We start from the raw sequence: 27,756 nt of genomic DNA, 5'->3' as shown, positions 1-27,756 counted from the left end.
TCCAGAGGAAACAAACGTTTAGGAAAAGAAGAAAAAATTAGTATGTAGAACTTGTGGAAGGAGGGTGCCTGGAGTTGTCTCTTCCTGCCTTGGCTGATGCAAGTTTTATGTTACAGTACAAGAATGAATCATCGTTGTGTTTGTCAGCAGAAACAGGTTAGACGTGGAAGAACTCGGAAAAAAGTTTTGTTTATTGTATGAATGACAAAGAAGGCTTCCGCTGACTGAGTGATTCGATAAACTGTGGTTTAGGTATTTAAATGCCGTTTTGAGACATCTATTATTCACCACCAAAATATTAAACAGCATGGGATAATTTCAGTGCTTTGAAATGTTTTCAGAAGCATTTTTGACATGCAAATATTCAATCTTCAATATTAATGCACAGGCTTCTATGATAATGACTAGCAAGTAGTCAGTAACAACAGGGTAGCAGATACATTCACACTGTAAGTCCCACTAGCACCCCCTCCAGTCAGCTGTCGTTGCACACAGTGATTATAAGGACTGTGCAATGCTGGAAATTATTATCTTCAAGCATGTCCAGCAGGGAGACGGAGGCATGCCACAGAACCATCACATTATTTAGAATTTCTTTCCCATTCATTTTTAGTAATTGCTGAAGGTAAGATCAGGAGGAACCACAGTCAGTACAGCTGGCTACTTTAAAGACGTGATATCCTTGAAAAATATAACTGGTAAAACTAAACGGGTGTCATCAAGTCTGTTTGGGTGCACTTTTTACAAAGCAGACAGTGTAGTTTTTTAAATGATGTTACAATGAAGAGGACATTTTTTTTTCTTCCACCTCTACAGTTCAGGAACACGGTGGGTCTGAGGCCCATCGCAGCTGTCACATGAGAGGAGGTGGAAAACACCCTGCACAGGTCACCAGTCTGTCATAGGGGTGACACAGACTGACAACCATTCAGCAAATATACAGGAAGGAACACGCACCCTGCACAGACAGGCTGTAGCTGGCTGGTGGACTGGAATCCAGGACCTTCTTATTATGAGACAACTACTGTGATTGGAGACATGTTAAAAGTTGCTGAAAGTAAAGTATTGCTGGGCAGGTAAAAAAAACATACTTTGCATGTAATCAGTGATACTGGAGACAGTCAGTGGACTGTTAGTAGTAGAAACGAAGCAAATTTTTTCATACTCATTATGTCAGAGGACAATATTTGAGCCGGACCTGCATGTAGTTTCCCATAAATATGGACCGTGTGTGTACGTGCTGGAGTTCTTGGCTTGTTTGTAGCTCAATGTACTGTCCTAACTGTGTGTAGGGTTTTGTGTGTGCATTTAAATTTTTGTTCTTTTGGGGGGTTTTTTTGCACATGCAAGTGCAAGTTTTTTGTCCAACAGGTGATTGGTGAGAAGATGCATATATAATCATTAAAAAGACTGACTTCTGTGTATAAGTATACAAACTGAACTGTAATGGCCGATGTATTGCTATCTGCCTCTCATCCTATAGGCAGTGTGTAACGCTGCCTACAATGGTTGTTATTGTGCCTCGCTGTCAAAGACCTGATTGTCAGACAGTAGAACAACGAGTTCCCTCTATCAGGAAAAAGTCTGTGCTATGAGGCTTATAGAATAGGAAATATATTTTTGAAGGTTTTAGACAGCAGTTCATTGAACTCTCTACTAGACATGAATGTACTGAAACGGTTTTGTTCTTTTTTTCAGTTAAGAGTTTTGGTATGCCTACTTCTCGTGCTACAGCCACTCTATAAGCCAGTATCACGAAGTATGTGATGCTCAGCTCTGATTACTACCTTTAAATGTGAAGGACCAGGTCCTTAAATCACAAATATCTAGTGATGTATCTGCCGTATTAGACCAATAACTGCTTGAAACATTGGGTAAACAGCGTACTACTACATAGTACTACTCTCTGCTCTATGTAGTACATTTCCAGTGTTTGGAGGGTTTTTTACTGTTGCACAGACAGTTTGCGATCTAGGACACAGTTTTATGATAATGGCCCAGATGGCTGTAGATGGCTGTAACCGAGTAGTGAATAGAGTGTATTGACACCACACAGTCTGATACTGAAAGAGACTACAGTTGACAAAAAAGACTGTTGACCTCCAGGATAAAAGCATGAAAGACGTAACGACAAAAGTCTTTTAGACAAAGAGCTTTTTTTTAAAAAACAATTTCACTTAAACTTCTGCTGTGAGTGCGCTGACGCTGATTACATTACTCTGTTTGTGTGGGCAGAGCAAAGTGGAGGGGTCAGTGGGGATTTTTGAAATGAATGCTTGTGATATGGACATAATTTTGTTTATACATCACATAGATGGAAACAAAGCCGTGTGTGTGTGTGTGTGTGTGTGTGTGTGTGTGTGTGTGTGTGTGTGTGTGTGTGTGTGTGTGTTCACATTGTCTTGAGCAGGACAAAGTTGACACTTCTGCTGGCTCATAGATGATGTTAGCTGCTCCAGGGGCAGTATACCTGCTATGTTTCATATGCAACTACAACTTTCCCACCTACACGTTATCCCACTCTCTGCTGCTCGCCCAGCAGCCGAGGGTAGATTTTGTGTGTGATTTTGAATCAGAACAGTGATCTGCAGTGTGGCTATGCAGTCAAAGAAAGAATGTTCCTGTTTCAAACCTGCTGGCTAACGCGGGCCTCTCTGTGTGGAGTTTGCATGTTGTGATGTTGAACGTAGGTGTCAGTGTGAGCATAAATGGTTGTCCATCTCTTTGTATTTTCCATGTTATAGACTGCAGACCCATCCAGGGTGTTTCCTGTTTCTTGTCCCATGGCAGCTGGGATATGCTACCCTCAAATGTATAAGCAGTGAAGAAAATGGTTGAATAATGAGTTCTTTCTCTTAATTTAATTTACGCTTGCGGTAAATTAGAAAGAACTCCCGATCTGTTTGGCTGAATGTAGGTTTTGGGTTTAACCTCCTAAGACCTGAACTCTATCATGGCATGTGTTTTTTTAATTCTCTTTGCTTTTTGGGCTGATTGGCACCTGATGAATGTAAAAACAAAGAATTACCAGATGTTTTTTAATGTGAACATGTGAACATGGTTGAAAATTGGTGTGATCTTGTGACCTTTGCCCTAAGCCTTGACGAATCTTTTCATTGACGTATTTGAAAATCTCTGAAAGAGTGCTTTCATTATAGAGATAGTTGTACTTGTGCTGACTTCTTACCTTGCATCTTAGAAGAGGATCGATTTTTTTCCGGTATAGGAATTGCTCAAGGATACATGGAGAATGTATGCCTTCACAGAAAGCTTCTCTATGGGTGTGTCCCCAGATGATTTATTGTCTATGGAAACCGACAGTCTTACAAACTTTATTACTTTATTATTACAGGTTTATTACTTTCAGTCCAGGGTGTCCGATAGGCCGTTCAAGGAAGGAATGGTAGACTGACTCCTGGTCCAGATCTCTTGGAAGCCACTCCAACTAAAAATATTAAATCCACAGCCATGTGGAACTCCTGATCTAGTTTTGAATTGACATTTTGTAGTGCTAAACAAACATTATTAGTAAAAGTTATGATAGTTTCCATATGCCTGTCCTGTACTTTTTCACCTGTTTTTTCAAAAACAGTTCTTGATCGATGGTAAAAATAAATAAATTAAAATATTCCCATTATTTTGCTCTTTTTTTCTTTCCCCATCTCCATCTCACTCTATCCTTAACCTCATCTTCTGTCTCATTTTCATTACATCCACTAACCTTCTCTTTTCCTCCTGCCTGGCAGCTTCATCATCCACTGTCTGGTATAGCCACCCTCCCCCTTCTGCACATCTCCATACCACCTCAGCCTTGTTTCTAACTTTGTCTACAAAAAGCTGAACCTGAGCTGTCCCTCTGTTTTACTATTTTCTATCCTGTCCCCAAATCTGTATACTCCTAGTGCCTTTCCCAAGCCTGAATAAATGGGGAGGGTTGTGACAGAAGGGGATGTGGCATCAGATCTTTGCCAGGTCAGACGTGGATCAAAAAGGAAAGTAGTTTGTCTCTGTGTCCTTTATTCCGAATTTATATTTTTTCCAATAATGGAAAAACATTCTTTAGAGGCAGGGAAGTGCCTGCAGACAATTGGAACATCCTTTCAGATTTTTGGATTATAAAGGGTTAATTGATTGTCACATCCACTGAAATACATTCATGTTAGTCATTAGCTCTTTAAGGCTGGGTGCCAAAGAAATGCCAATCTGACAGTAAAGACAGTAAAGCTATGGCATGTTCCCTAGCGCCTGTGCATGAGCATACCAGAGCACTGACACGCTTTCTCAGCTGGGAGTAAGGACACTGGGAGGGCTTATTTGCATGATAAGAGCTCCTCAGGCCAATAGACTGAGTGGACAGAGGAAATATCATGATTCAGCAGGAAGTGACGTGTCGGGTTACACACTCCGCCCTCTTTTCCACAGCAAAGACAGAGAGATCAAGGCAGAAAGAGGGGACGAGGAGGGTACAAGTAAATGAGGCAGGCAGCGGTCTCATTCTTGCTGTGTGAGATCACACAGGGGCATTATGTGGAGATCTGCTTGACTGTTGAAAACAAGACTGGACAAGACAAAAGAAGAGATACGGAGAAGGAAAATAACAGGGAGGGTTGGGAGAAGGACATAGGAAGGAAGGAGGGTGAAGGAGGGGACTTGGAGGAGTTTGGAGATCTTTTGGATCTTGTTGCACAGAGTCTCACAGGGCTGAGCTAAAGCCCTGCCTCGGAGTTAGCACAGCTGCCTTGCTTGGGACAAAATGAACTATCTGGTGAGTGTGTATGAGAGTTTGTTTTCATTCAGAATCACAGCCCATACAGCATGCTGCCTCTTTAAGGTGATCCTTTTTTTCTAGCGTTTGTCTTACTCCTTTAGTTTCAGTGGTTTAGTGTGTTTTAGCAGAGCATGCTATACCCCAGCTGTGAAAGCACTGTGAAGGAGAGAGAGCGAGACTGGATTTAACATTTCTTCAGTGGACCTACCTTTTGTTGGCTCTCAGCAGTGTGTGTGTGTGTGTGTGTGTGTGTGTGTGTGTGTGTGTGTGTGTGTGTGTGTGTGTGTGTGTGTGTGTGTACACAGCAACATTTCAGGCATGCCATTGCATAAATAAACCTTGTAAGTTATGTGCTTTAAGAAAAAAAATATCCAAAGTAAGTGAAATTTCACACTTCTAAGTTGGATTGCTGAATATGTATTTCAAAGTATAGCAAAACATAAGTCACTAATGCTTATAGTTGTTAAAGATACAAAGCTACTGGTTCTTTTAATCTTTTTTCTTTGAGTGCGTTTTTGGACAGAATCAGAGCACACAGAGCCGCCATATTCACCACATTTAGCTGTTTGGTTTTTCCACTATCCTTTCCACTTACAGCCAGAAGCACAGGCTTATGTTGAAACAGAAGCCCCAGTGGACCTAGAAGGAGATTTTGGGGGGCTTTGTGACTGAAAAGAAAGAGAAAAAAGAAGAAAAAAAGGTCAGAGAGATGTGGTCTGTTGTTTTTCTTACTCAGAGGAAAGTAGGGAGAAATGTAGGTCTTATGGCCAACTGACAGTCAAAGGCGATCCCTTGGTTGAGTTAAGTGAGCAGAAATCAAGGCAGAACAGGATGCCATGTGCTGATACAGAACATGACAAAGATTTAGCTCAAACAATGGGGACTTGATGACTGGAGAGACAGAATTATGGTTTGATAGGGAGGGGGGAATTTGTTTGATAGAAAGAAAAAGACTGCTCCTTCCTTGCTATTGTTTCTGAATGTTGGCTCAACACTTAGTGTGTGTGTGTGTGTGTGTGTGTGTGTGTGTGTGTGTGTGTGTGTGTGTGGCAAGTACACAGTAAGGAATGTTGCACATAGTTAAATACTGTAGAGCAGATTGCTGTGTTTGTAACGAGTAATTACCTGCCAGTAATTAGTGTGTAATCAATATGAAATAAGATTCCAGTGTCGTGTGATTTAGATGTAAGTCTCTCAGACCTTTTCCACTGACTCCACGAGCCTGCCCTGTCCTGTTAGTGTGTGCGTGTGTGCTTTAACATATTCACTTTTAGTGAAAAATAAGGGCTGGAGACAAACTGCATTAGCATGAGCTAACCAGCAACCACAACAAGATGAAGATGTGTTTAAGCATATAGCCCTCTTGGACTGTATACTGGAAAGCAGCCTTTCTGTGCTTTCAGATATATCACACAGTTAAGTATATAAGGAGCCACAAAATCACAAGTGGTATATTTAGTGCAACCAATCAGTGATTAAATGGATAAGGAATAATGAAATGTTTGGAGTCGCTCTGAGACCACAGCATTTATTAAAGTCCAAGAATACAGTCTCTTCCTAATGAAATAAAACATCATCGTTTTTGAATCAGTTACGCAGATTATTTAGGTTTTGATACTATTTTGATACTAAATGAAAAATGCATAAATGGCTGGTTAAGTATTAAACAATTGATGGATTACGCCTTTTATTACTTCATAAATATCATTAGTAAGACTGTGTTTATTTTTATAACAATTATATTTCAGTTTAAACATAATCTACCATGTAAAAAAGTGTGAAATAGGATTTAAAAACATATTAATGCGTCATCGTTTACCAGAATTTGGTGCATATGGTGGATTGTCAGAAAGGTTAGCGAACACTTAAAGCTCATAAATGTCTTTAGAGATTATAAAGTTTGTTTTATTTTGATGCTAAGATTTTCACTGGGAGTGGGCAGAAAGGAGAGGATTAGAAACGAGTGCGTCAGACGGACGGCTCCGTTGGAGTAATTTGAAGACAAGGCTGAGGTGGTTTGGACATGTGCAGAGGAGGGAGAGTGGGCACACTGGTCAAATGATGATGAAGAGGGTGCTGCCAGGGAGGAGGAAAAGAGGAGGGCCTCAGAGGAGGTTCATGGATGTAGTGAAGGAGGACATGCAGACGGATGGTGTGACAGCGAGGGATGAGTTGGAGGCAGAGGGACTGCTGGAAATACTTAATGTGGTTGAGGTGCGATAACCTCCTGTATAAAACATGCAGCAGGAAACAAATGTTTCACCCACTGTCCAGTGATTAATATTAGCAGTGATTTCTGAACATCCTCAGCAATCCCTCACCTGATGGACTTAGAGAACAGTGGAAAGTGGCTGAGTGAACACAGGAGATGGATATTGCTGTTCCACCCCCACTCCCAACTGCAAGTATAAAGATAGTATTATAGTGCAGGATGATACGGAGATGCTCTATTATCATCATGATTAATATTACAAGTGTAAGGCACTATATTTGTCACTGATGCCTCACAGCAAGAAAGTTTAAGTTCAAACCTCCAACCTGGTGGTCTGGCTTCCACCCACAGTCCAAACACCTGTATGTCTGCTTAACTGGTCATTTCAAGCTGGCCTTAAGTGTGGAAGTGAGAGCTGTCTGCATGCCTTAGTCCTTCCTCACCCAGTGCAACAATGCGGCGTAGTAATGTGTGGATGGTGCTGTATGTCACATGTTATTCATTACAACTGTATTAAAACTCAATTTACCCTTATGGATTGAAATATACATATAAACATATAATGATCACTATTAAGATTTGCCAGAGATCTTTACTGAGTCAGCCCACACCTCTGTCAGTGTATTCTGCCCTTACTGATTGAGTCATCCAGGCCTGACTTACAGCAAGAATTTCCCTCTGTCTCCTACATGACGCTTGACACATACAGCAACACCATCTCTGTCTTAAACATACCCAGCATCTTTTGACTTTTGGTGATTAGGTGTCCGCCCTCATTTACCAAATCTCACATAGACTGAGCCAACAAACACAGCAGTCTTTAGTGCTGTGCTGGATAGATGCTATCTTGTATTTGTAATAAGTCGAGGGTTGAATCCATGTCACTGAGATGCTGCCCATATACCAGCCAAGTGGATCCCTTCTTCTCATGGAACCTATTATGCCTGAAGTCACGGTCCTGTATCAGGGAAATACGTCAAATAATCACAGTCAGAAGTCACACTGTGTTAGCTATGTACCCAGTTGTGGCTGGTCTGTATATGTATTGGTAGGAGTTTCTCTTTCAGATTGCAAAAATTGGGCCGATTGCACTAAATTGAACTGGAAAAAAGCAATTCTTCATTTGGGTCCAGCATCACTGTGATAGCTGCGGCTAGGATTGTCAGTCTGTTTGGAGTTCTGTGCGAGATGATATCAGAATTAGCACATATTGGCATGGGTGGGCTGCTCTAAACTTTGAGTGCAGTACCAAAGCTTTGGCCACGTCCTGCAACTCTTGACTTAGACCTCACTCCAAATGTTTAACATAGTTCTAGTCTTAAGTAATACTAGTATTTTGATGAAAACTAACCTGAGGTGATTTATACTTTGTATTAAAGCATATCCTCTGGATGCATTTTGTGACAGTAACTAAACATCAGATGAGTCCTCCAGGTTGATGAGGTCTGAGGTGCTGATATTCAGCCCCTGGTTTAGTCTTTCTGTATCACAGTCAAGTGAAGTAACAAAAATAACTGTTGCTGACAAAAATAATTCCACACCAGGAAACAAAATAACATTTTTACTAGTTAATATTTTGCTGACTGTCTGTCTGTTTAATTTGATCTGTGTGGTTCAAAGCAGCAGAAATCACTTTATATACTACATACATCACTGGAAATGAATCAAGAAACTGACTCAGTTCTGGAAACTGGTGACATGATATTACCAACAGTGTGTATGCCCAGAATAATCTGAGTAAGATTTAAGTCCTCTCGGCATGCTTGGTTAATCCTGTATTAGCTCTGTAGATTACTGAGGAATGTTGATGTGCACATTTTATTTTTGAAAACAGAACAATGTGAATTCTGTCGGATGGTGTGAAAACACTTATTACAAGAATATTTTGGCATAATATTAGCAGGCAACAATGCTAACCAGAGCACCACAGCCATGCCAGGACTGGGCTTAAGATCGAGTCATTGTGGTCTGTCTGAGTACACCTTCTTTAAATACTTGTCGTGTTGGTTGGAGCTGTGTTTGGATCATTGTTCTGTTGAAGAAAAACTTGACTTTAGTCAAGTGACTTGAACATTACACTGGAAGAACTCATTTCTGAACCTTTCTTCCTGTCTCCCAATACCAAAGCACTTTCAAAAGCAAATGGATGGATGGATCATGAAACAGCCATAAACATATTAGTCTTTTCTCTGAAGTTGGGTATTTTAACAATTGATGGAGATGGTTGCCTCGATTGGCCATTTGACCACAGTTTTTTGCACTTACTGATTAACTTTATTTTCTCGGTTGGAGAAGAAAGTGCTTTTTTTATGTTGAGTTAATATATACCTGCATGTCTACCCTTGGTTTCACTTTACAGTAGAGAGCAGTTAGAGGACAGTCAACAAGCTATGAATTACTGAATGTTTTGAATCTGCTGCTGGGTGCAGAGTCTTCCATAACATATGTGAGTGATTAAACTGTGACGTCAGCACGGCGCTGTAACCATTTGTACTTGCACTCCTTTACTATATCTGTTGCTTCTCAGAAAAGTTCACCGCCTTCAAACAGTCAAAATAGAAGTCGAGATATAATTTTTGGTAAATCCTGCTGTGCACATGGATGAAAGGGATTGCATAAATTTCCAGTTAGATCCTGTGGTTGTGAAATTAGTATTTTAAACCAAATACTTTTGGTTGATGTTTCTGTGGCATTTCTGGGGAGAGTTTTTCTTTTTTCTTAAATTTCAGTTTTTTAAGATGATATTCCAATTTACTCCATCACTGCGATGTCTTGAGTGATGAAATGCAGTGTGTACACACACACATTCCTCTATTGTATATTCTTAACAAATCATAGACTAAGTCACACTTACAACTTACTCTCTTCTATAGACAGAATTAAGAATTTACCTGATTTTTTTAAAACACAAACATCAAAAACGCTACTGGTATGAACTTTAGTTCAGTTAAATCTCTTCAGTAGTAACACACTCCACGTGACTTCTGACTTTCAGATTCTTGCAACCTCTGTTTCTCACTGTTGTGTACAAAGAGGAGCTGTTTTCAGCCAACCAGCTATCTGTTATGAATAGTCTGCCAGCTATTTAAAAGTTCCTACCAAGATCATCTGTCATCAGGTTAAGCAATATCTGGCCACACCTGTGTGAGCCTGTCCTGTTCTCCAGGCTACGAAATCACTGCTGTTGTTTCTGTTGTTAGTCATAGCCTGAAGGCAGACATTCTTCACTTGCTAAAGCAGAAGCCTGCTCTAGAAAGCAGCCGGGGCTGCTTGGAAATCCACCTTTGGTTGTACTCAGACTGAATAGATTATTAAATTGGCATATTTAACCCTTGTATGGTGTTCGGGTCTGTGAGACCCGTGTTCAGTTTTTTTCAAAAGAAAAATTAAACAATTAATTATTTTTTCACGTGTAAATGTGTTGTGTCTTTCCACTCACTCCACTTGATTATAACTGATTTATTTATAACATTTTATATAAAAGAAAAACGAGAAGCACATTAATTCATAAATGTGATCTAACAAAGGTAAAGGGAAAAAATTAACCATGTTTGCTGTTCATATGTCTTGTAATTGGGATGAAGTAAACATCTGTTGAGTAATTTAACATAAAATTGTTTGATAGTGTTAATTTGGAAAGCCAAAACTCTAGCGGGTCCACCAGACCCATGAACACTGGCTGAGTAACAAAAATACGAACACCACACAAGGGTTAAGGGCACACCCCAGAAATCAAAAGTTTTACTGAGGACTTCCCAAAAATGTCATTTACATGACACGGATGACTGTGAGGCTTAACAGAGGTCTCCCAGAAACACTAAAAACATCATGCTCCTGTTTTCACAGGGTTAATTGATCTCAGTGCATAAAATCAGTGGAGAGTTCCTTTTTACGCAGTATCCTTTTTTTTAAGCATCCTTCTTTTCAGATTCTTTAATCTTTAGTGTTTAGTGATAAGCACAGCCGGTTCCATGTCAAATATAAGAGAACTCGGCGTTTACTCCAAAAAACATATTTGGCGCATCGAACACTACGGCTCCTCACTAAAATGAAATAATATACAGTTTAACACATTACTGCAAGAGGAGTAATTCACAGCTTTATGGCAGATGACTCAAATATAGAGCCTTTTCCTTTTGTTTTGGGGCTGTGCACACGTTGTAAACATCACTGCCCTGCAAGACACACTTTCCAGCTTCATCTAGATGTTCAGCTGGCTGGTGGGGTATTTTTTTCTGCTGGTACAAATCAGCCGTGTACGCACAACTATTTCTCAATAATAGTTTGACATGCCAAGACAGGAAAGAAGGAATGGGGGAGGGAAGGCCAGACTGACGGTGGAAGAGAGGAAGGAAAGAAGCAGATGTTTGGAGCGAGAGATAGACGGGCAGAAAGAGGGACAGCAAGAGGAAGCCGTGTGGGAGAAGAGAGAAACGGTCAAAGAAAGGAAAATAGGATTGCTCTGCTGTTTTTTGTTGCTTTGTCAACTTCAGGATGAAATGCAGTGTGGCTGCTGTGCCGCGGGAATGTGAGGTAACAGAGGAGTTGTGTGTTTGTATGTGGAGGCTGTGGAATGCTGTCTTAAGTGGGACTCTGTGTGCGTGAGTTTGTGTCGGGGGCGGGGACAGGGGGGTGTAAGGACAGTTTGTTGGCAGGTTCTTGCTTGCTTCACCGATAACAGGCATATACACAAAAAACAAACAAAAAAATCCCAAATGTGCTTTGGCTATAGAACCACACACAAAACTCACCAAAGTCAAAACACAGTTAGTGGAATTTGCATAGTTCCACTAACTGTGTATCGTTAGATACAGTAGATCGTCCTTCCATGACCCTCATGCATTGCAGGACCACACTGTCATTTCCTTACCACATACATGCCTGTGTCATTTCTTTGAGATTTAAAAAAGTTCAGGGGAGGAGGGGAGGAGGGGCAGCCGCCTGTGAGGGCAAACAGAAAGACAGAAAGGGAGTAGAAAGATAGAAAATGACAACCACGACTAAACAAGGTACAGTTCAATTCAGTTTCCTTTTTATAGCGCCAAATCACAACAGCAGTTGCCTCAGTACTTATTATTACAATAATACAGAGGAGCACTTTGGTGACAGTGGGAAGGAAAAAAATCCCCTTCAACCGGAAGAAACCTCCAGCCGAGTCAGGCTCAGGGAGGGGGTGAGGTGAGGGAGACAAAATACGTGCTGTCGAAGAGAGCCAGTGAGTAATAACTAACAGTTAAATGTTTAAACACACGGTGAGTGAAAAGGGGTGAGAAAATGAGAAACACTCAGTGCAACATTGGAAGCTCCCAGCAGCCTAAGTCTATTGCAGCTTAACTATGGGAGGATTCAGGATCACCTAATCCAGCTCTAACTATATGCTTTATCAAAAAGGAGAGTCTTGTCCCTTAACTTTAAGTAAGGGAGTCAATGAAGAGAAGACAATATAGGAGAAATCTGCTCTCTCTTTCTAGTCCCTGTCAGGACTCTTGCTGCAGGATTTTAGATCAACTGAAGGCTTTTCAGGGAGTTTTTAGGATGATGAATTACAGGAGTCCAGTCTAGAAGTAATAAATGCATGAACTGGTTTTTCAGTATCACTCTGAGACAGGATGTTTTTAATTTTAGAGATGTTACACAAATGGAAAAAAGCAGTTCTACATATTTGTTTAATATGCATATTTAAGGACATATCCTTGTCAAGGACGACTCCCAGTTTTCCTCACAGTGTTACTGGAGGCGAAGGTTATGCCATCCAGAGTAAGAATCTGGTTAGATACCATGTTTCTAAGATTTTCAGGGCCGAGTACAATAACCTCAATTATACTTGAATTTAGAAGCAGAAAGTTAGCGGCCATCCAGGTCTTTGTGTCTTTAAAACATCCCTGCAGTTCAACTAATTGCTGAGTGTTATCTGGCTTCATGGACATATGCAGTGGGTCATCTTTACAACAGTGAAAATGTATGCTATGCCTAAACAGAATCAGTCCTAGCACTGAACCCTGTAGAACTCCATAATTAAACTTCATGTGTGAAGAGGACTCTCCATTTGCACAAACAAATTGGAGTCTGTTAGATAGGATTCAATCCATTGCAGTGCAGTAGCTTTAATACTTACAGCACGCTGTGATAAAATATGTGGTCGACAGTATCGAACGCTGCACTGAGGTCTAGCAGGACAAGCACAGAGATGAGTCCACTGTCAGAGGCCATAAGAAGATCATTTGTAACCTTCACTAAAGCTGTTTCTGTGCTGTGATGAGCTCTGAAACCTGACTGAAACTCTTCAAATAAACCATTCCTCTGCAGATGATCAGTTAGCTGTTTGACAACTATTCTTTCAAGGATTGTTGAGATGACAGAAAGGTTGGAGATTGGCCTATAATTAGCTAAGACAGCTGGGTCAAGTGATGGCTTTTTAAGTAACTGTTGAACTACTGCCAGCTTGAAGGCCCGTGTTGTGGAAAAATTGAAGGTAGTTGTACATAATGGTATGTCTGTGAGATGGTTATGAGTAATTTTTTCTCTGATGGTTAAATTTTAATTGGTAATAAATAAATGAAATATTTACTAGTTAAAGTCAAATGGAATGTTTCACTCAACTCAGCTCAGACTTTTTGTCAGCCTGTGCTGAAGAGAAACTGAGGGTTTCTGGGGAGAAAACAGGAAGGTTAACTCGCCTTGCTGAGCCTCAGGTTTCGAATCCACAATCTGCCTGAACCTTTCTGTGTGGAGTTTGCATGTTCTCCCTGTGTCCATGTCCCCACTCTCACCTTATGGCCGATTGGACTGACTCCAGCCTTCCTGCGACCATGAATAACCATGAATTCGATAAATGGGTGAAAATAGACGGATGAATAGTACTGTAGGTAATTTATTTGCCAAGGCTGCAGTTCTTCTGGAACCGCATGCCCACAAATGTTCCAGTTCATCCTTAAGCATAACAAGCACCCAAAAAGCTAATGTAGCTGTCATGGAAGCTCTGCTCTGACCTGTTGATAAGAAAAGAGTCAAAGTAAGAGTCGGCTATAGAAGTACTTAGCATTCAAGGTGAAAGATCAAGGGCTGATAGAGTTGGGTCTGCGATTTGTTTGACACAGACAGTTTTTGTAGTTTTGCCCCTGTACACCCACACGGTGGATTTGCAGTTAGTCAATATGTGACTGAAGTGCAGACTTTCAACTGTAATCCGAATGGTTTGACAAAATGTTTTCATTCACTACTCAGGAACTGAAGCTAGTTACATACACAGTGGCTCTAAATTAACTGGACTTGCCTGACAAGCAGTTTTATGGCTGTGTGAGGCCAGTTTTCTTCTTATTTCATGTCAAATGAAGCAGTGATAACTGAAGCTGATTTGCTATAAGAGTGAGAAAAGCAATCTTATTCTTTTTAAGAATCTACATAAACACCTGGCTCTGTTAACCCTTGTACATGTGGAAAGCACAAGATGATCAACAAAGCTAAGAAACAATTCCTGAAAAGCATCTAATCATTATTGTCAGACTAATCCAAAATGAATCCCTTTAACCAGCTGACCTGCCAATGGGACAAAATGTTATTCAGCAATTTATTGAAGAACTTAATTCTAAAAATACCCAAATTTGTATTTCCATTAAGTGCTATCCTTGTGCATGTTCACATTTAAATCACTACAAACAAACAAACACTACAATCAAATTTGAAATGAAACCAAAACACACTGAAGGGTAAAATCCAAATAACATTCCCGCTCCTATTCTCTTCTGTCAGGTGGAGTCATGTACAGAGACAAACTTGCAAATGTTTTATCACCATCTTTACACACGCACATACAAACACAAAACAAAGGCACACAAAAACACAAAAGAAACAAAAGAAAGACTCATGCTAATAAATGGTCTCTAGAAACTAACTAAATGTTAGTTACATTTTTGGGAAGTCCTCTGTAAATCCTTCGATTTCTGGGGTGTGCCCTTAAATATGCCAATTTAATACATTCAGTCTGACCGAATACAAAGAAAAGTGGATTTTCAGCCGTCTGCTTTCTGTCTCTGTGGGGACACATAGGTTTCCTAGCCTCTGAGCCTAATCTTAAACATCATAACTAACATACTATATTTCTAATCTCATCTCTCAGATTACCACGTAGAGTTCGTGGCTTTCTGGAACTGCTCTTTTGTGTGTGTCGAGGACAGGTCAGGTCTTGTGTTTTTTGTTTTGTACATAGTGTGTGTGTGTGTGTGTGTGTGTGTGTGTGTGTGTGTGTGTGTGTGTGTGTGTGTGTGTGTGTGTGTGTGTGTGTGTGTGTGTGTGTGTGTGTCAGAGGAGCCATTACTTAAAAAGACACATGAAAACGTAGCAATGAAAAGGCATGAGTGTTTGTTTTTGTGGCTGTTCTCAGTACAAATGTATCTGTAGCCATTTTTCTTTGGGGAGATGAAGATTCAAATCAAACATACTATTTACTAAGATTTGAAGCTAACGATTTATAGCTGTTTGTGTGTTAACACAGAAAAAGAAGCAAGTCTTAACTTGGATGCAATGGTTAGAACTACCACGTAATGACTGAGGGGGAGGGCGCATAGCTCTGAGCGCAGTACTGTGAGGGAGTAAGGGCACACTGTGTAGTGCAATTAAATCAAGCTCTTGGTGTGGTTGGTTTGTGCAGATGTGAATATGGCATGTGTAGTGATCCAGAGTACACAAACAAGAACAACTGATCTGCTTTATAGAACTTGAGCTGCCCAGACAAATACAGATGTTAGGGCTAAATTCTCTGTGTCACTAAATGGTAAATGGTCTGTATCACTAGTGCAGAACAAAGCACGCTCTCCTATATTTACTTGATGTTGTTGTTGATTTTGCTAAACACACATCTGGCCAATAGACTGAAAGTTCTCATGTAGATTGTACTCATGCATTTCAATATATATTCCTCTAGACTGATATATATCTCTTCTGTTTGCTATTTATTCCTGGCAAATAGCAAACATATAGCAAACATGTAGCAAACATATATCTCTATACTGTTTACATTTTATGCTCATACTATATATATGTATATGTTTTTCTTTTACTCCTGCACAGTTGGCGTGGAGCACCCATTATTTACATGTACAAGGACAATAAAGGGCTATTTTATTCTATATTCTATTCTATTAATAGAGAGCCAATGTTGTAACTTTAACTTTCACATACGTAAGCAAAAACAAAACAAAAATAATGACATTACTTCACCTAGCTCTCACCTATCCTGAGTCAGAAAAGGGTTTGAGAGTTTTTTCTCAGTTAGCTGGACATTGTTGACATTTTGCTGCTGGGCTTTATCCCCTGCTGTCTGGATAATGTGATTAGTTCCCACTGTGTTCTTATTTCTCCACACTCACAGACTGCCCTGCAGAGTGCATGTACAACTGTCTACTTGATAGCTTTCTCACAGTTATTAGCAGACAAGGGTGTTCGAGGCTTTACAAAATGTAATTAAGCACTAAAGTGTAACTGTCAGAAGGTAGTTCTCTTCACTCTGACCATGCTTCACTCCGGCCAGTGTTTGAGTGCTTCACCCTTTTTCTTTTTTTGCAAAGACCTGGTGGTTACCCCTCCTGATCAAGCTAAGCCGGCAGCATTCAGAATACTTGAGGCGTGTCATTGCTGCTGGGCGACGCACTGTTGCGTTACTGTTGTGCATACAGGTTTATCTCCCAGTCGTCTGTGCAAAATGCAAAATGGAAACCATGATGGTATAATGGTTTCCATTTTGGGGCGTAGAAGACAACGGACTCGTATATTCCATTTCCCCTCTCTGTGTACAGAACAGTTAGGTTGACAAGTATTGGGGACAATGACACAATTTTTGTAATTTTATCTCTATGTGAATTTCCCATCTCTGAGACTAATAGAGGCTATCTTATCTGAGCTTAGCTTATCTGAGCTTAGCTTAGCTTAGTTTATAAACAAAACACACTGGATTTGAAATCAAGCAATCATGATGTCATTAACATGCAGAGTTTTGTCTTTAATTCAAGTGGTTTAACAAAGTTTTTCATTCAATTTTGGGAGTTAGAAACATTTTTATACGTAGTGCCTACTTTCATTGACCTGCAGTTTCATGACCAGGTGAGGCCTGTTTGTAACATGACAGATTAAGCAGATGAATGATCTGGAGTTGATTCGAAGTTTTGATCTCGATGCAAGCGGCGACTGAAAAACTAGTAGCTAGTGGCCAAGTTATCAATCCTTGTACATTCTTAAAAAGTAGGAATGTACTGCTGGTGGTCTGGATGATCCATACCTAAAGCATCACACAGAAGAGAAATCACTTAAGACTGGATCTCAATGAATGAAATATTCAAATCTTAGTAATTGTTGAGAATAAAATGATTTAAGAACAAAGGACTGATCAGGTGGTACTGTGGGGCAGAGCTGTGGCCAAGCTGAGTTACAAGTTTAATGGTGACACAGTGAATTCAGTGAATGAATCTTAGCATCATCAGCTTAAATGCAAAGTCACGCACACCCCCAGTCTTATAAATACAAACACTGTACAGTGAATCAAAGATGAGAATGCCTTAAAACATACAGGACATCACTTCTCCAATGAATAAAATAACTGTGGTCAACAAGCTCTCTTGAAGTATTGAACTGTTAAATTCGGCAAATTGAACATAATATCACAAGAGTCCTGCTCTATCAGAGTTGTGACAATTGAACCTGAGACTATCCAGTGTCACACAGTTAAGCTGTTCAGTTAATCAGAGTGCATCATTCTTTAAAGTGAACCTCCAACAGCCACGTCAAGGAGCAACAGTGAGGGGGCAGTTTGAAATAAGAACACAAATAATGTCATAATATCTTTGAGGAAAGAGCGGGTTAATAAAACAGTTAATCGTCTTTGTATCACAGCAGTCATGTAGGTTAGTGCAGTTTAAAGTCCTTCACGGGTGATCGGCAAGCCGATGATAAACCGGCACAAAATGTAATAAAATATTAAGCACGACAGCAGAGCAGGAGGTAGAGGATCGATGCCTGCAGTGCAGGAGCTGCAACAGACTGGTGACCAGTGCATGATGTAGCCTGCCTCCCATTATATGACAACTGGGATAGGCTCCCACATATCCCAGAACTGGATAAGTACTAATAATTAAATCCACCAGTAAAATATATTGAAAAGAGAAAAAAAAATCATTAGATTTCAAGTGTGTCAAGTGTGTTTCTCTGTTGTTAAGAGCCTCATCTAAGGCACTGAGTACACGTCCAATGCAGGAGAAGGAAAGTCCAACCATAAATCCGACTGCCAGCGACATGGCCTCATTTAAACACACACTGTTATGTGGTCAGGGTGGACTGTGTGTGTGTGTGTGTGTGTGTGTGTGTGTGTGTGTGTGTGTGTGTGTGTGTGTGTGTGTGTGTGTGTGGTTGGCCTTCAGCCAGCACAGGTTGTTTCAGTGTATGATAGCTGGGGTGGGACTCAGACAGAGGGAGGAGGAGCGGGTCGACGTCAGACTGAACGACAAACATTGGTTTCGAAGGGGGAGGTGTTTCTGTTTGCACACTGACTGTTCTCACAGTTGTGTGTGTGTGTGTCTGTTGTGTGTGTGTGTCTGTATTGCCGTGTTAGTAGCATTCAGTCAAAATGGATTTTGAAATGTATAATTGGAAGCTTAAAAAAATGTAAACTACTCAGATATAATCATTTATTAAAGTCAAGGTCCACTCTCGGATGATTACTTTATTCTTATTTTTATTATTATTGTTGCTGGGCTGTTGTTTATGCTTTACCACTTGCTTTGCTGTGAGTTCATAGTTGAAGACACACAGTGACATCTGTATGTCTGCGTCTCTGATCAAGTGTGTGCAGTGGGAGACTTTACAGGCAGGCTGCTCACACACTTAGAAGTTAGGAGTGGTACTTGTGTTTCTTTGCCTTTTTTTCCATTATTTTTCTTTAATTTAATTGGGTAAGCACAACTTCTCATACCTAGACCCAGCATATATGTGAAGTTGATTTGGTTCACTAAATATTGCGAGATCTGCCTTTAAAATCCCAACTGCAGGTTGGGTCCACAGAAGCTATTAAGGTGGTTTATGGCTTTCCGTGGGTTTGTCCTGATTAAACAACGGATTTTATTTCTGATCTAAGAGTAACAATACTTCCACTTCCTTTGGCCTCACTGGCTTCATGGTAAACCACATGCAAAACAAATTACAGTATGGCTAAGTGCTGTGCTATGGCTAGTTCACCATACATCAGTTGTAGAACTGTCTGATCTATATACCAAAACAAAACATTGTTAAATAGAATAAACCTTTTTTGCATCAATAGTTAAAAATCCCTTAAAATTTATGGCTCTGCTCCACTTGTTACTGCTAAACCAACTCTTAGAACTGTTTTTAGGTGTTATTAGGTTTACATGTATTTGCTGAATTGAAATTATGACTGTGCTGTTTATGTGAACTACCTGAACAGGTGCTAAATAACATGAATGAAACTGATGAGGAGACGGTGCACACATCCCTGAAACACTGTAACTGTGAAGAACATAGACTTTCAATAGACACTTCTGTGTTTTATATCCCTGATGTTACCAACATCAGGGATATAAATATCTTACAGTCCTGCTTTCAGAACAATAGATTTTCCCATTGCTGTATCTAAAGTAGACTTTATTTTATGTTTCCCTTTTCTCCAGAACATTTTGGCCAAGGCGTTGTATGACAATGTGGCAGAGTCTCCGGATGAGCTCTCTTTCCGCAAGGGCGACATTATGACAGTCTTGGAGCGTGACACACAGGGATTGGATGGCTGGTGGCTCTGCTCACTCCACGGCCGCCAAGGCATTGTCCCTGGCAACCGTCTCAAGATCCTGGTTGGCATGTACGACAGTAAACAGCAGCAGGCCATCCCTTCCACACCAGATCCAGCTGTTTCCTGTCCCACCTCGCAAGTCCAGAGACCCCTCCACCCTCCGAGTGCATATCCCAAACCGACACCTCCCCTGTCATCCATTGCCTCAATGTCTTCCTCCGGGTTTGCAAACAAGACCCTCCCTTCTACTCAGTACACATCCATGCACTCAGCCTACTCCACCCCTAGCCCTGCACAACCCAACCCTGACTCTGTCTACATGATGCCCCCCTCACACAGTCCCAAACCAAGCCTCCAAAGTGTGTACCAAGTTCCCTCCGGTCCAAGTGGAACTTCTACACAAGCCCAGCCAGGACCACCCAGCAAGGCCTCAGCTCAAGGTCAGAGACAGCCTGGTAAAGAGATCTATCAGGTGCCACCTTCTGTAGGTCCAGCACCAGGTCAGGCAACAGCTCCAGCCGGCCAGGATGTGTATCAGGTGCCTCCCTCCCTGGATAGGAGGAACTGGGATAGCAGCAACAAGCCACTTGGCAAGGTAAGGATGGACAAATAAGTTAATATACAAAGAAAGGAAGCTCATCATTAGACAAGGACATTAAATATCACTGACTTGAGTTCTGCATGTTTTATATGAACCACAAACAGTTAAAGATTCTGCTGTCGACACTGCCTGTACAGGTGTGCCTACATTTGTGCCAAACCAAGAAGATTCTTCTTCTTCTTCTGTGCTCTGCAATAAGGTTTGCTAACTGTGTGGTCCATCTGACTGTTTAGTGGAGGTCGTTTAGTATGCTTGGGCTGATCAGACCAATTTAGTAAACTGAATGAGAATATAATTTACACCTATGATGTGTAACGGTGATGCAGTGACACTACTGACTGGCAAAATCGTCTGCGTCTCCTCAAGTTTGTCAAAACAGCAACTCATCAACTTGAACTGCAGTTAGGTGGTTAGGAAGTTGCACAGAGTCAAATCTGGTGACTGAGGCTGTGGCCTGAAAACCTGAATACACTATGAGTGAGCAGAGCAGCTGATGCTTTTTGAATGTTTTTGCTATAGTTATCAGGTCATTGCACTGCAACTCATAATTATTTTTGTATTTTTTTCAGTCCAAGTTGGAGGCCTATAGTGAAACTGCAGATGGACTCAAGTAGTCAAATGAAACTTCAAATGAGAAATCTAGGTTTATATTCTAAACTAGCATGAATGTTGTCTTTATTCTGATGTGATAGGAGGAAAACCTGTGTGTGTAGTGTTTTGTACCTGATGCACAGGAACACGTGTTGTCACAGAATTGAGATCTTAAGGTCTTTCAAAGTTTTTCTTTGGACATTTGCTGCTTTTTTCACTCATTTTAATTGTGGCTTATTGTTAACAGTGACCTATGAATCACCTAAGCAAAAAAGGCAACTCATCTCACCTCAAGGGATGAACCAGTGTTGCTGCTACAGACAACCAACAGCCAATTTAAATTCTAGCTTTAGGCTCTTTGTTGTTAGCAGTAAAAAGTTGTAATTTGGTTCCATTTCTTTAGTTGAATCTACAAAAAAACACCAAAGGTATGGTTTGTAGTGTTTGCTTTAACATTTTGACAAAACTAGAAGAGTGAAGAACAAAATAAGAAGTTTCAGACCTAAAAAACTTTTTACAGCAGACAAACAGTATCTGAAAGTCGTGTTCTTAAGAAGCAGGAAAAATCCAGACACAAGAAAAGGCAAAAGTATTCCAAATTACTCAAGAACTAGTCTTCAATCACTGGGAACAGGAAATGAAGTGATGAATCCAGATTAGAAATTAGATTCGATTAGAAATGAATGTTTCAAATCATAGTCACAATCATAGGAGGTCGTCAGCAGTCCAACCATGAGTGAAACGTGGTGGAGGATCTGTCCCGGTTTTGTGCTGCCCTTTTAGCGAGTGGTGTGGGACATCTTGTCAAATTTGATGGAATTATGAAAACAGAAAAGTGCATTTTTATGCAACACGAAGAACCATCTGAAAAGAATCTGATGGGCAGCAGCTTTAATTTTCAGCATGACAATGATCCCAACCACACTGACAATGCAGTAAAATCATTTGGGGGAAAAAAACAAAAAAACACACGCAATGAAATTCTATCAGTCATGGATTGGCCTCCCCAGAGTCCGCAGCTCAACATTTTTGAAGCCGTGTGGAATCATCATATCATTGTTACACTTTTATCTAGTACCTCAAAAAATTAAGACTCACTCAGTGTGTGGAGAAGCAATGAAATAAAATGATTATTAATAATGCAGCTCAGATATTGTGGTTGGATGACTGTGCATTTTACCGCACCAGCAAATGACAGGCTACTGTTTGTCTACTCTGGGGAGCACCCAGGACAGTGTGCATGCATGCATGCATGCGTGCAAAGGTCCAGCTGCTCCCCTGCTTTTTAACACATGGATTCATCTGTGGTCCTGTGCCTGTCTGTAACTGCTTTATAATTAATGAATATGCAGGACTAAACTGCATTTAAAAAAAAAAAGCTCTTTGTTCAGTTCAGGGAAATGTTGTACTGTGTTCTTAGTGTCCTACTAAGAGTTCAGTACTTTTCTTCATGAATACACAGTCATAGAAAATCCTCACAAACAGCAGTCTAGGACCCAACAACTTGATATGATCTTTCAGAACAAGGTCAGACAATCCATGATCCACCCAGCAAGTTAATATCAAGTTAATATAAATGACCTTAAATATCAGTGAAGTCAAGTGTTTCAAATAGGTGTACCTAATTAAAGTTTGTGTAGGCTTTAATAACAGAAGCAAGGCATAATAATATATTAATATTATCTACCACACAATTAACCAGATTCATTTGTGAAAGATACATATGCCATTATATAAATAATGTCATATTTATATGGGAAATAAAATTGTCTTACACTTTGGTGATCATTTCCAATTTTTCAACTAGCTCTTAAACTTTGGTCTTACTTACATTTCAGTGTGCTGTAAGCTTCAAGTGGGATATGTTTGGATCAATAAATCTTTGTCACTTCGTGCTTTGTTTCCCTTTTATGTTGTGAAGGCAGCTGAGACTTTAGAAGTCTTATTTTCTAGTGTGTGTGAAAGCAGACTGAGCTCCTATAACAACTCGATGCTGTAGATTTATGTACAAAATGTACAAAACCAGCTCTCAAAATTAGGATTTTGTGAGAGTAAAGCTTTGAATGTGAGCAAACCCCAGAGCCATGTTATGAGCGGTGCATTACTATCCAAAGTTTTGGAATGACACATTCACTTATAGCTGAAATTTTAATATAATGCACACATTTGGCTTTGTAATATAAATAAAATTACAGCAGAAATAGAGACTGACTATAAAGTACAAAAACATTCAAACTTTATAAATTGTTAATAGGTATATGGGCAAAGACAGAAGAGTATGGACACAGCGATCCCCTTCTTTATGGACACGAAAAGTATGGCTATACTATGATTAATATGTGTGGAGGCAGGAAGTGGAAATCTAAGTATATCCTGGATCAAGGCTATCAGTTCTTTCCTGTTCTCTCCCTCTGAATCTCTTTGTACACACAGACCCAGGATATGACTTAAGAGTGTTAGACACTTCAGACGTAATAGACTGAAACTATTAGAATTAGACCAATACTGAGCTGGTATAAGCAAGGGCTATGAGTCCTGTGTTGTACTCCAGTCTTGAAGGAGTTTCCAGAGACGCTGAGCACTTGTTGGTCCCTTTGCCTTCACTCTGCAGTCCATCTCATCCCAAACATCTCAACTGGGTTTAGCTCATGGCATGTTGCTGCAGGATGCTGTGGTGGCCATGTTGGTTCAGTGTGCCTTCAGTTTTGAATAAATCCCCAATAGTGTCACCAGCAAAGGTGACAATATAACCTTATTTAAAACAAAAAGAAAAAGAAAATTCCTTATACTTGGAACTGCTGGAGACTGTTGTGTATTTCTAAAGGTGCTCAAAATTTGTCGGTAACAGCCCATCCAATCCACAAATCCACACATGCAGAGAGATCAAACTACAGATGTCTTTAAACTGAGTTATGTGTTATAATGAGCAATGACACAGGGAAAATGTATTGAGGAAACAAAGGTGCAACAAAGCAGAGAAAGTCATGTCACCCACTGAAATCCATCAGTAATTAGGAAACAAACCTGCCATTTAGTGCAAATTAATATCAGCTGGTTCAGTCCCAACTGAAGGCCTATAAAAGGGTGTCTCTTTATTACCAAGGTGTTCAACAAGACAAATGTGCATTCTTGATAAAAAAAAAAAATCTGCTCTTCAGGCCTTAGTGGCTGACATGTGGCGCATTAATGTGGCATCAAATAATATTTAAAAAAATGTACCAGAAATGATGTCATAACTACTCCATCCAACAATTTAAGACAATGTAACACAAATATCTGAGACAAGTGTCAGATATATATACTATTTAATGAGCAGAGTTCTGGGATATTTTTTTGCATATTTTATTGTGAATCTCTTTTCTGAGACACACAGTAACACAATGGAGAACATGGTGAGAGGCCAGGACAGATTACAGTGTGGAGCAGCTGAACATGTCCACTAGCTCAAACAGACCACACAGACTTCCATCTGGACCTTGCCCTGTTTTATCCACTGCATCTTTTTAGATTCTGCAAAATAAGTGGTCATATAGATTTGAACATTTTTGATTTGAACAGTTAAAATTGCCCTGTATTTGATGCAGATACCAAGATTTCAGTCTGCTTTTCCTTCTAGCAACACACTGGTTTCTTTTTATGCAGTCTTTGCTCTTCAGCATAAAGCAAAGAGCAGGAAAGAGAGAAAAGGGAAAGAAGGAGAAGAGGAGGGAGGGGCATTGCTCGAGCAAAGGTCATCAGTTGAACAATGATTTCTGGGATGAATCATCTACATGGCACAAAAGCCTAGCTTGTATCACACATTGCCCCCTATGAGTTTATGTCCATTTAGGCATGCAAAAGAATTCCCCTTCAGTGAGTCATCATAGCTGAATTTGTGCAAAGGCATTTTATTGTTGGTCAGTGTGATCTGTGATGATGGGGACAGTGATTTAGGTGTCCATGAGGGTTTTAGGACAGTACATCTGAAAGTAGCCACTGAACAATATGAAGGAAACCTGGCAACATGCAGTATATAACTATTGTTCAGGAGTATGTTTAGGGGAAGCTGCCGACCTCTGTTGGTGCAGGGTAGATCTGCTGTTAGGTTTACTCCTGTTAACTACATAAGGAAACATCCTTTACAAGTGTAAAGCATCAGTTTTACTGTCAAGGTTCCACAGGGAGTGGACTCAAACAAAGGACCCAGTAACCTTTATTTAGATTTCCTGCTCTGGTCTAAGATATGAATGTCAAGGATAGAAAACAAAGTAAATAATCCAACTCTCCAGAAAGCTCACAGGGATGAAACACAAAGAAGAAACTCCAAACAACTAAACAAAATGTCAACAGAAGTTGGCATAGAATCTGAATATAACCAATACAGAACTATAAATATCTGTGAGACTTTTGGGAGAGGAATGTTGTCCCATTGTTAACAAGCACCTTAAGTCGACTTAAGGAAACAGCAGGGTGTCTGATTCGTGTTCAAAAATGGCTTCTTCGTCTGCTTTTGTGGATGGCACAGTGAACTGTGTTCACAGGCTATGATTTCTGGAAGTGTTCCTGAGCCCATGCACTGATTTCAGTAACAGAATCATGCTTGTTTTTAATGCACTGCTGTCTGAGGGCACAAAATCATAGCATCCGGTATTGATTTTTGACCTTTTTTCCCTTGCACACAGAGATTTGTCCAGATTCCTGGAATCTTTTGATGATGTTATGTATTGTAGACGATGAGATAGTCACTGTGACGAACATTATTCTGAAACTGTTTTACAATTTATAGATGCAGTTTTTTGCAGATTGGTGAACATCTGCCCAAATTTATTTCTGAGGAACTTTGCATGTCTAAGATATTCTTTCATGTTACTGACGTCTTGCTAGTTAGCCTAATTAGTTGCAAAATTTCCCTCCAGCTGCTTCTTTTTAGTGCCAACTACCTTTGCAGCCTTTTGTTGCCTCCATCCCAACTTTTTTTTGACATTCTGCTGCCATCAATTCAATTCAGCTAATATTTTTCATGAAATATAAAATGTTGTAGTTTAAATATTTGGTATGTTTTCTATACTCTGTTGTGAATAAAATATTGGATTTTGGGATTAGCTGATGCTGCTTTTATAGATTTCACACAGGGTCTCAACAGGTTTCAAATTAGGTTTGTAGCAGTGTCTGTTACTCAAAGTCAGTGTTCTCTAACCTTGAGTCTGCTACTGCTGTTCTTGAGTGTTTATAGTGGAGCAAATGACATTTTTTGGTTCAATGCTGATGTTTTAATTGTGCCACTTTATTCAGGCGGTATGTGTGTTCTGATATATCCAGCACATGGAAATGTTGTGGAAATAAAGAGGAACGAATGGAGGAGGGAAGGATGAAAGGACAGCAGAACGGTGCTTTTGCTGTGCTATATTGAACAGCTGTTGTGGTTTCCCAGCCTGGCTGGTTGACTCTGTAGTCAAACCACATAATACACAGTTTAAACAGGCAAACAATGGGGCACTCCGGTTCCCACGACAACTATGACTGAGCCATTGCACTGTTTTTATTGCCCCATGTGCATCTGTGTGTCGGCAGCATGTTTTGATGAGACTGAGCACCCTTTAGTGTCTGTTCATTCAGTGTAAAGAAGCAGCAAACAGATAAGGGGTGATCTTTGTTTGTGCTGAAATATTTTTGTTATATGCATTTAAAGATTTTCATGGTCTGAACTGAATATAAATGATCTCTGGCTGTGTTATCAGATTAATGTTTGTCATACAACTACAGCTCTCGGCCATTTTTGACTGACACACCTGCCTCTGTGCTTTTGCATTCAGGTGGTAGTTCCTACCCGTGTTGGACAGGTGTATGTGTACGACGCAGTGAAACCAGACCAGGATGAATATGACGTTCCGCCCAGACTTCAACCTCCAGCTCAGCCAGACATATATGACGTGCCGCCCACCCGGCAGCAATACAGCACACAGGTGAGGCTGCTCATTGTATGTGTGTGTTGTTGTTATCACACAGAAGCTATCACACGTTTCCAGGCAATCATCACGGTCCTTCAATTTTGCTTTAATAGGTTATTAAATAGGTTATTAAAATGGAATTAAACACACACACACACACACACACACACACACACACACACACACACACACACACACACACACACACACACACTATAAGTCAGTATATAGAAATTCCAATGCACAGATTTTACTCCTTTATTCCTAGCAGGTCATTATTTTGTTAGCAGTACTACTACAACAGTAATACTGTTGTATTACTCACTGGTTTGGCTGGACATTCATTTGGTTTCCACAGACTCAGTAGTAACTGGCCAAACTCCTGATGGAACTGATGGACATGAGCAAATTCCCGCCCTTAAATGCTCTGCTAGGTCTTTAGCTGCAGCTGTCTTTAGTTGCTGTTGTGTGTGGGTCTCTTCATTTTTGTCTTCAGTAACAGAAAAGTTTCTTTGTTTGGCTGAAATGAGGTGACTGACTTTGCATTAATGGATTTCTTTGCCTCAACAAACTCATGAGTAACTTTTTCAGTGGCTTCCTTCACCCCACAGCTTCAAACTGCAAACAGTTACATTCTCTTGCTTTGAAATGAGCTCAGCTCAGTCTGCAGCAACTATAAGTAATTATGATGCTATTTATTTATATAATAATTATGTCTGTCGCTTCTAAATGTTTAGGTGTATGACACTCCTCCCATGGTGATGAAGGGTCCCTCTGGTGGTCAAGATATATATGACACCCCTGCAAGCAGTGAGAAGAACCCACAGCAGATGGTAAGGATTTCGATTTGGGAGTTATCATGTAATATAACCA

The 27,756-nt window shown here is 40.2% G+C and overlaps 1 protein-coding gene across 3 annotated transcripts in view; it reads left to right on the top strand.

The window, feature by feature from the left end:
* Nucleotides 1-27,756, top strand: part of bcar1 (BCAR1 scaffold protein, Cas family member) — a 44,953-nt gene that overhangs the window by 8,978 nt on the left and 8,219 nt on the right. The window contains exons 1-4 of one of the 3 annotated variants that reach the window (XM_086299679.1): nucleotides 4,238-4,765; nucleotides 19,649-20,359; nucleotides 26,749-26,898; nucleotides 27,621-27,716. In XM_086299679.1, the coding sequence (XP_086155805.1) occupies nucleotides 4,754-4,765; nucleotides 19,649-20,359; nucleotides 26,749-26,898; nucleotides 27,621-27,716 (969 nt within the window). In that variant the 5' untranslated portion in view covers nucleotides 4,238-4,753. Of the gene's footprint in view, nucleotides 1-4,237; nucleotides 4,766-11,346; nucleotides 11,514-19,648; nucleotides 20,360-26,748; nucleotides 26,899-27,620; nucleotides 27,717-27,756 lie in introns of those variants that run through there. The other 2 variants (XM_086299676.1, XM_086299677.1) reach the window with 2 other exon arrangements.

This window comes from Aulonocara sp. 'chitande type north' Nkhata Bay, linkage group LG7, assembly GCF_057382095.1.
Source record: "Aulonocara sp. 'chitande type north' Nkhata Bay isolate Kocher_YH1m ecotype deep benthic linkage group LG7, A_spYH_male_GT1.1, whole genome shotgun sequence".
Taxonomy (NCBI): Eukaryota; Metazoa; Chordata; class Actinopteri; order Cichliformes; family Cichlidae; genus Aulonocara; species Aulonocara sp. 'chitande type north' Nkhata Bay.
Note: the sequence above shows the minus strand (reverse complement) of the source record. Positions and strands in the feature narration are given on the sequence as shown.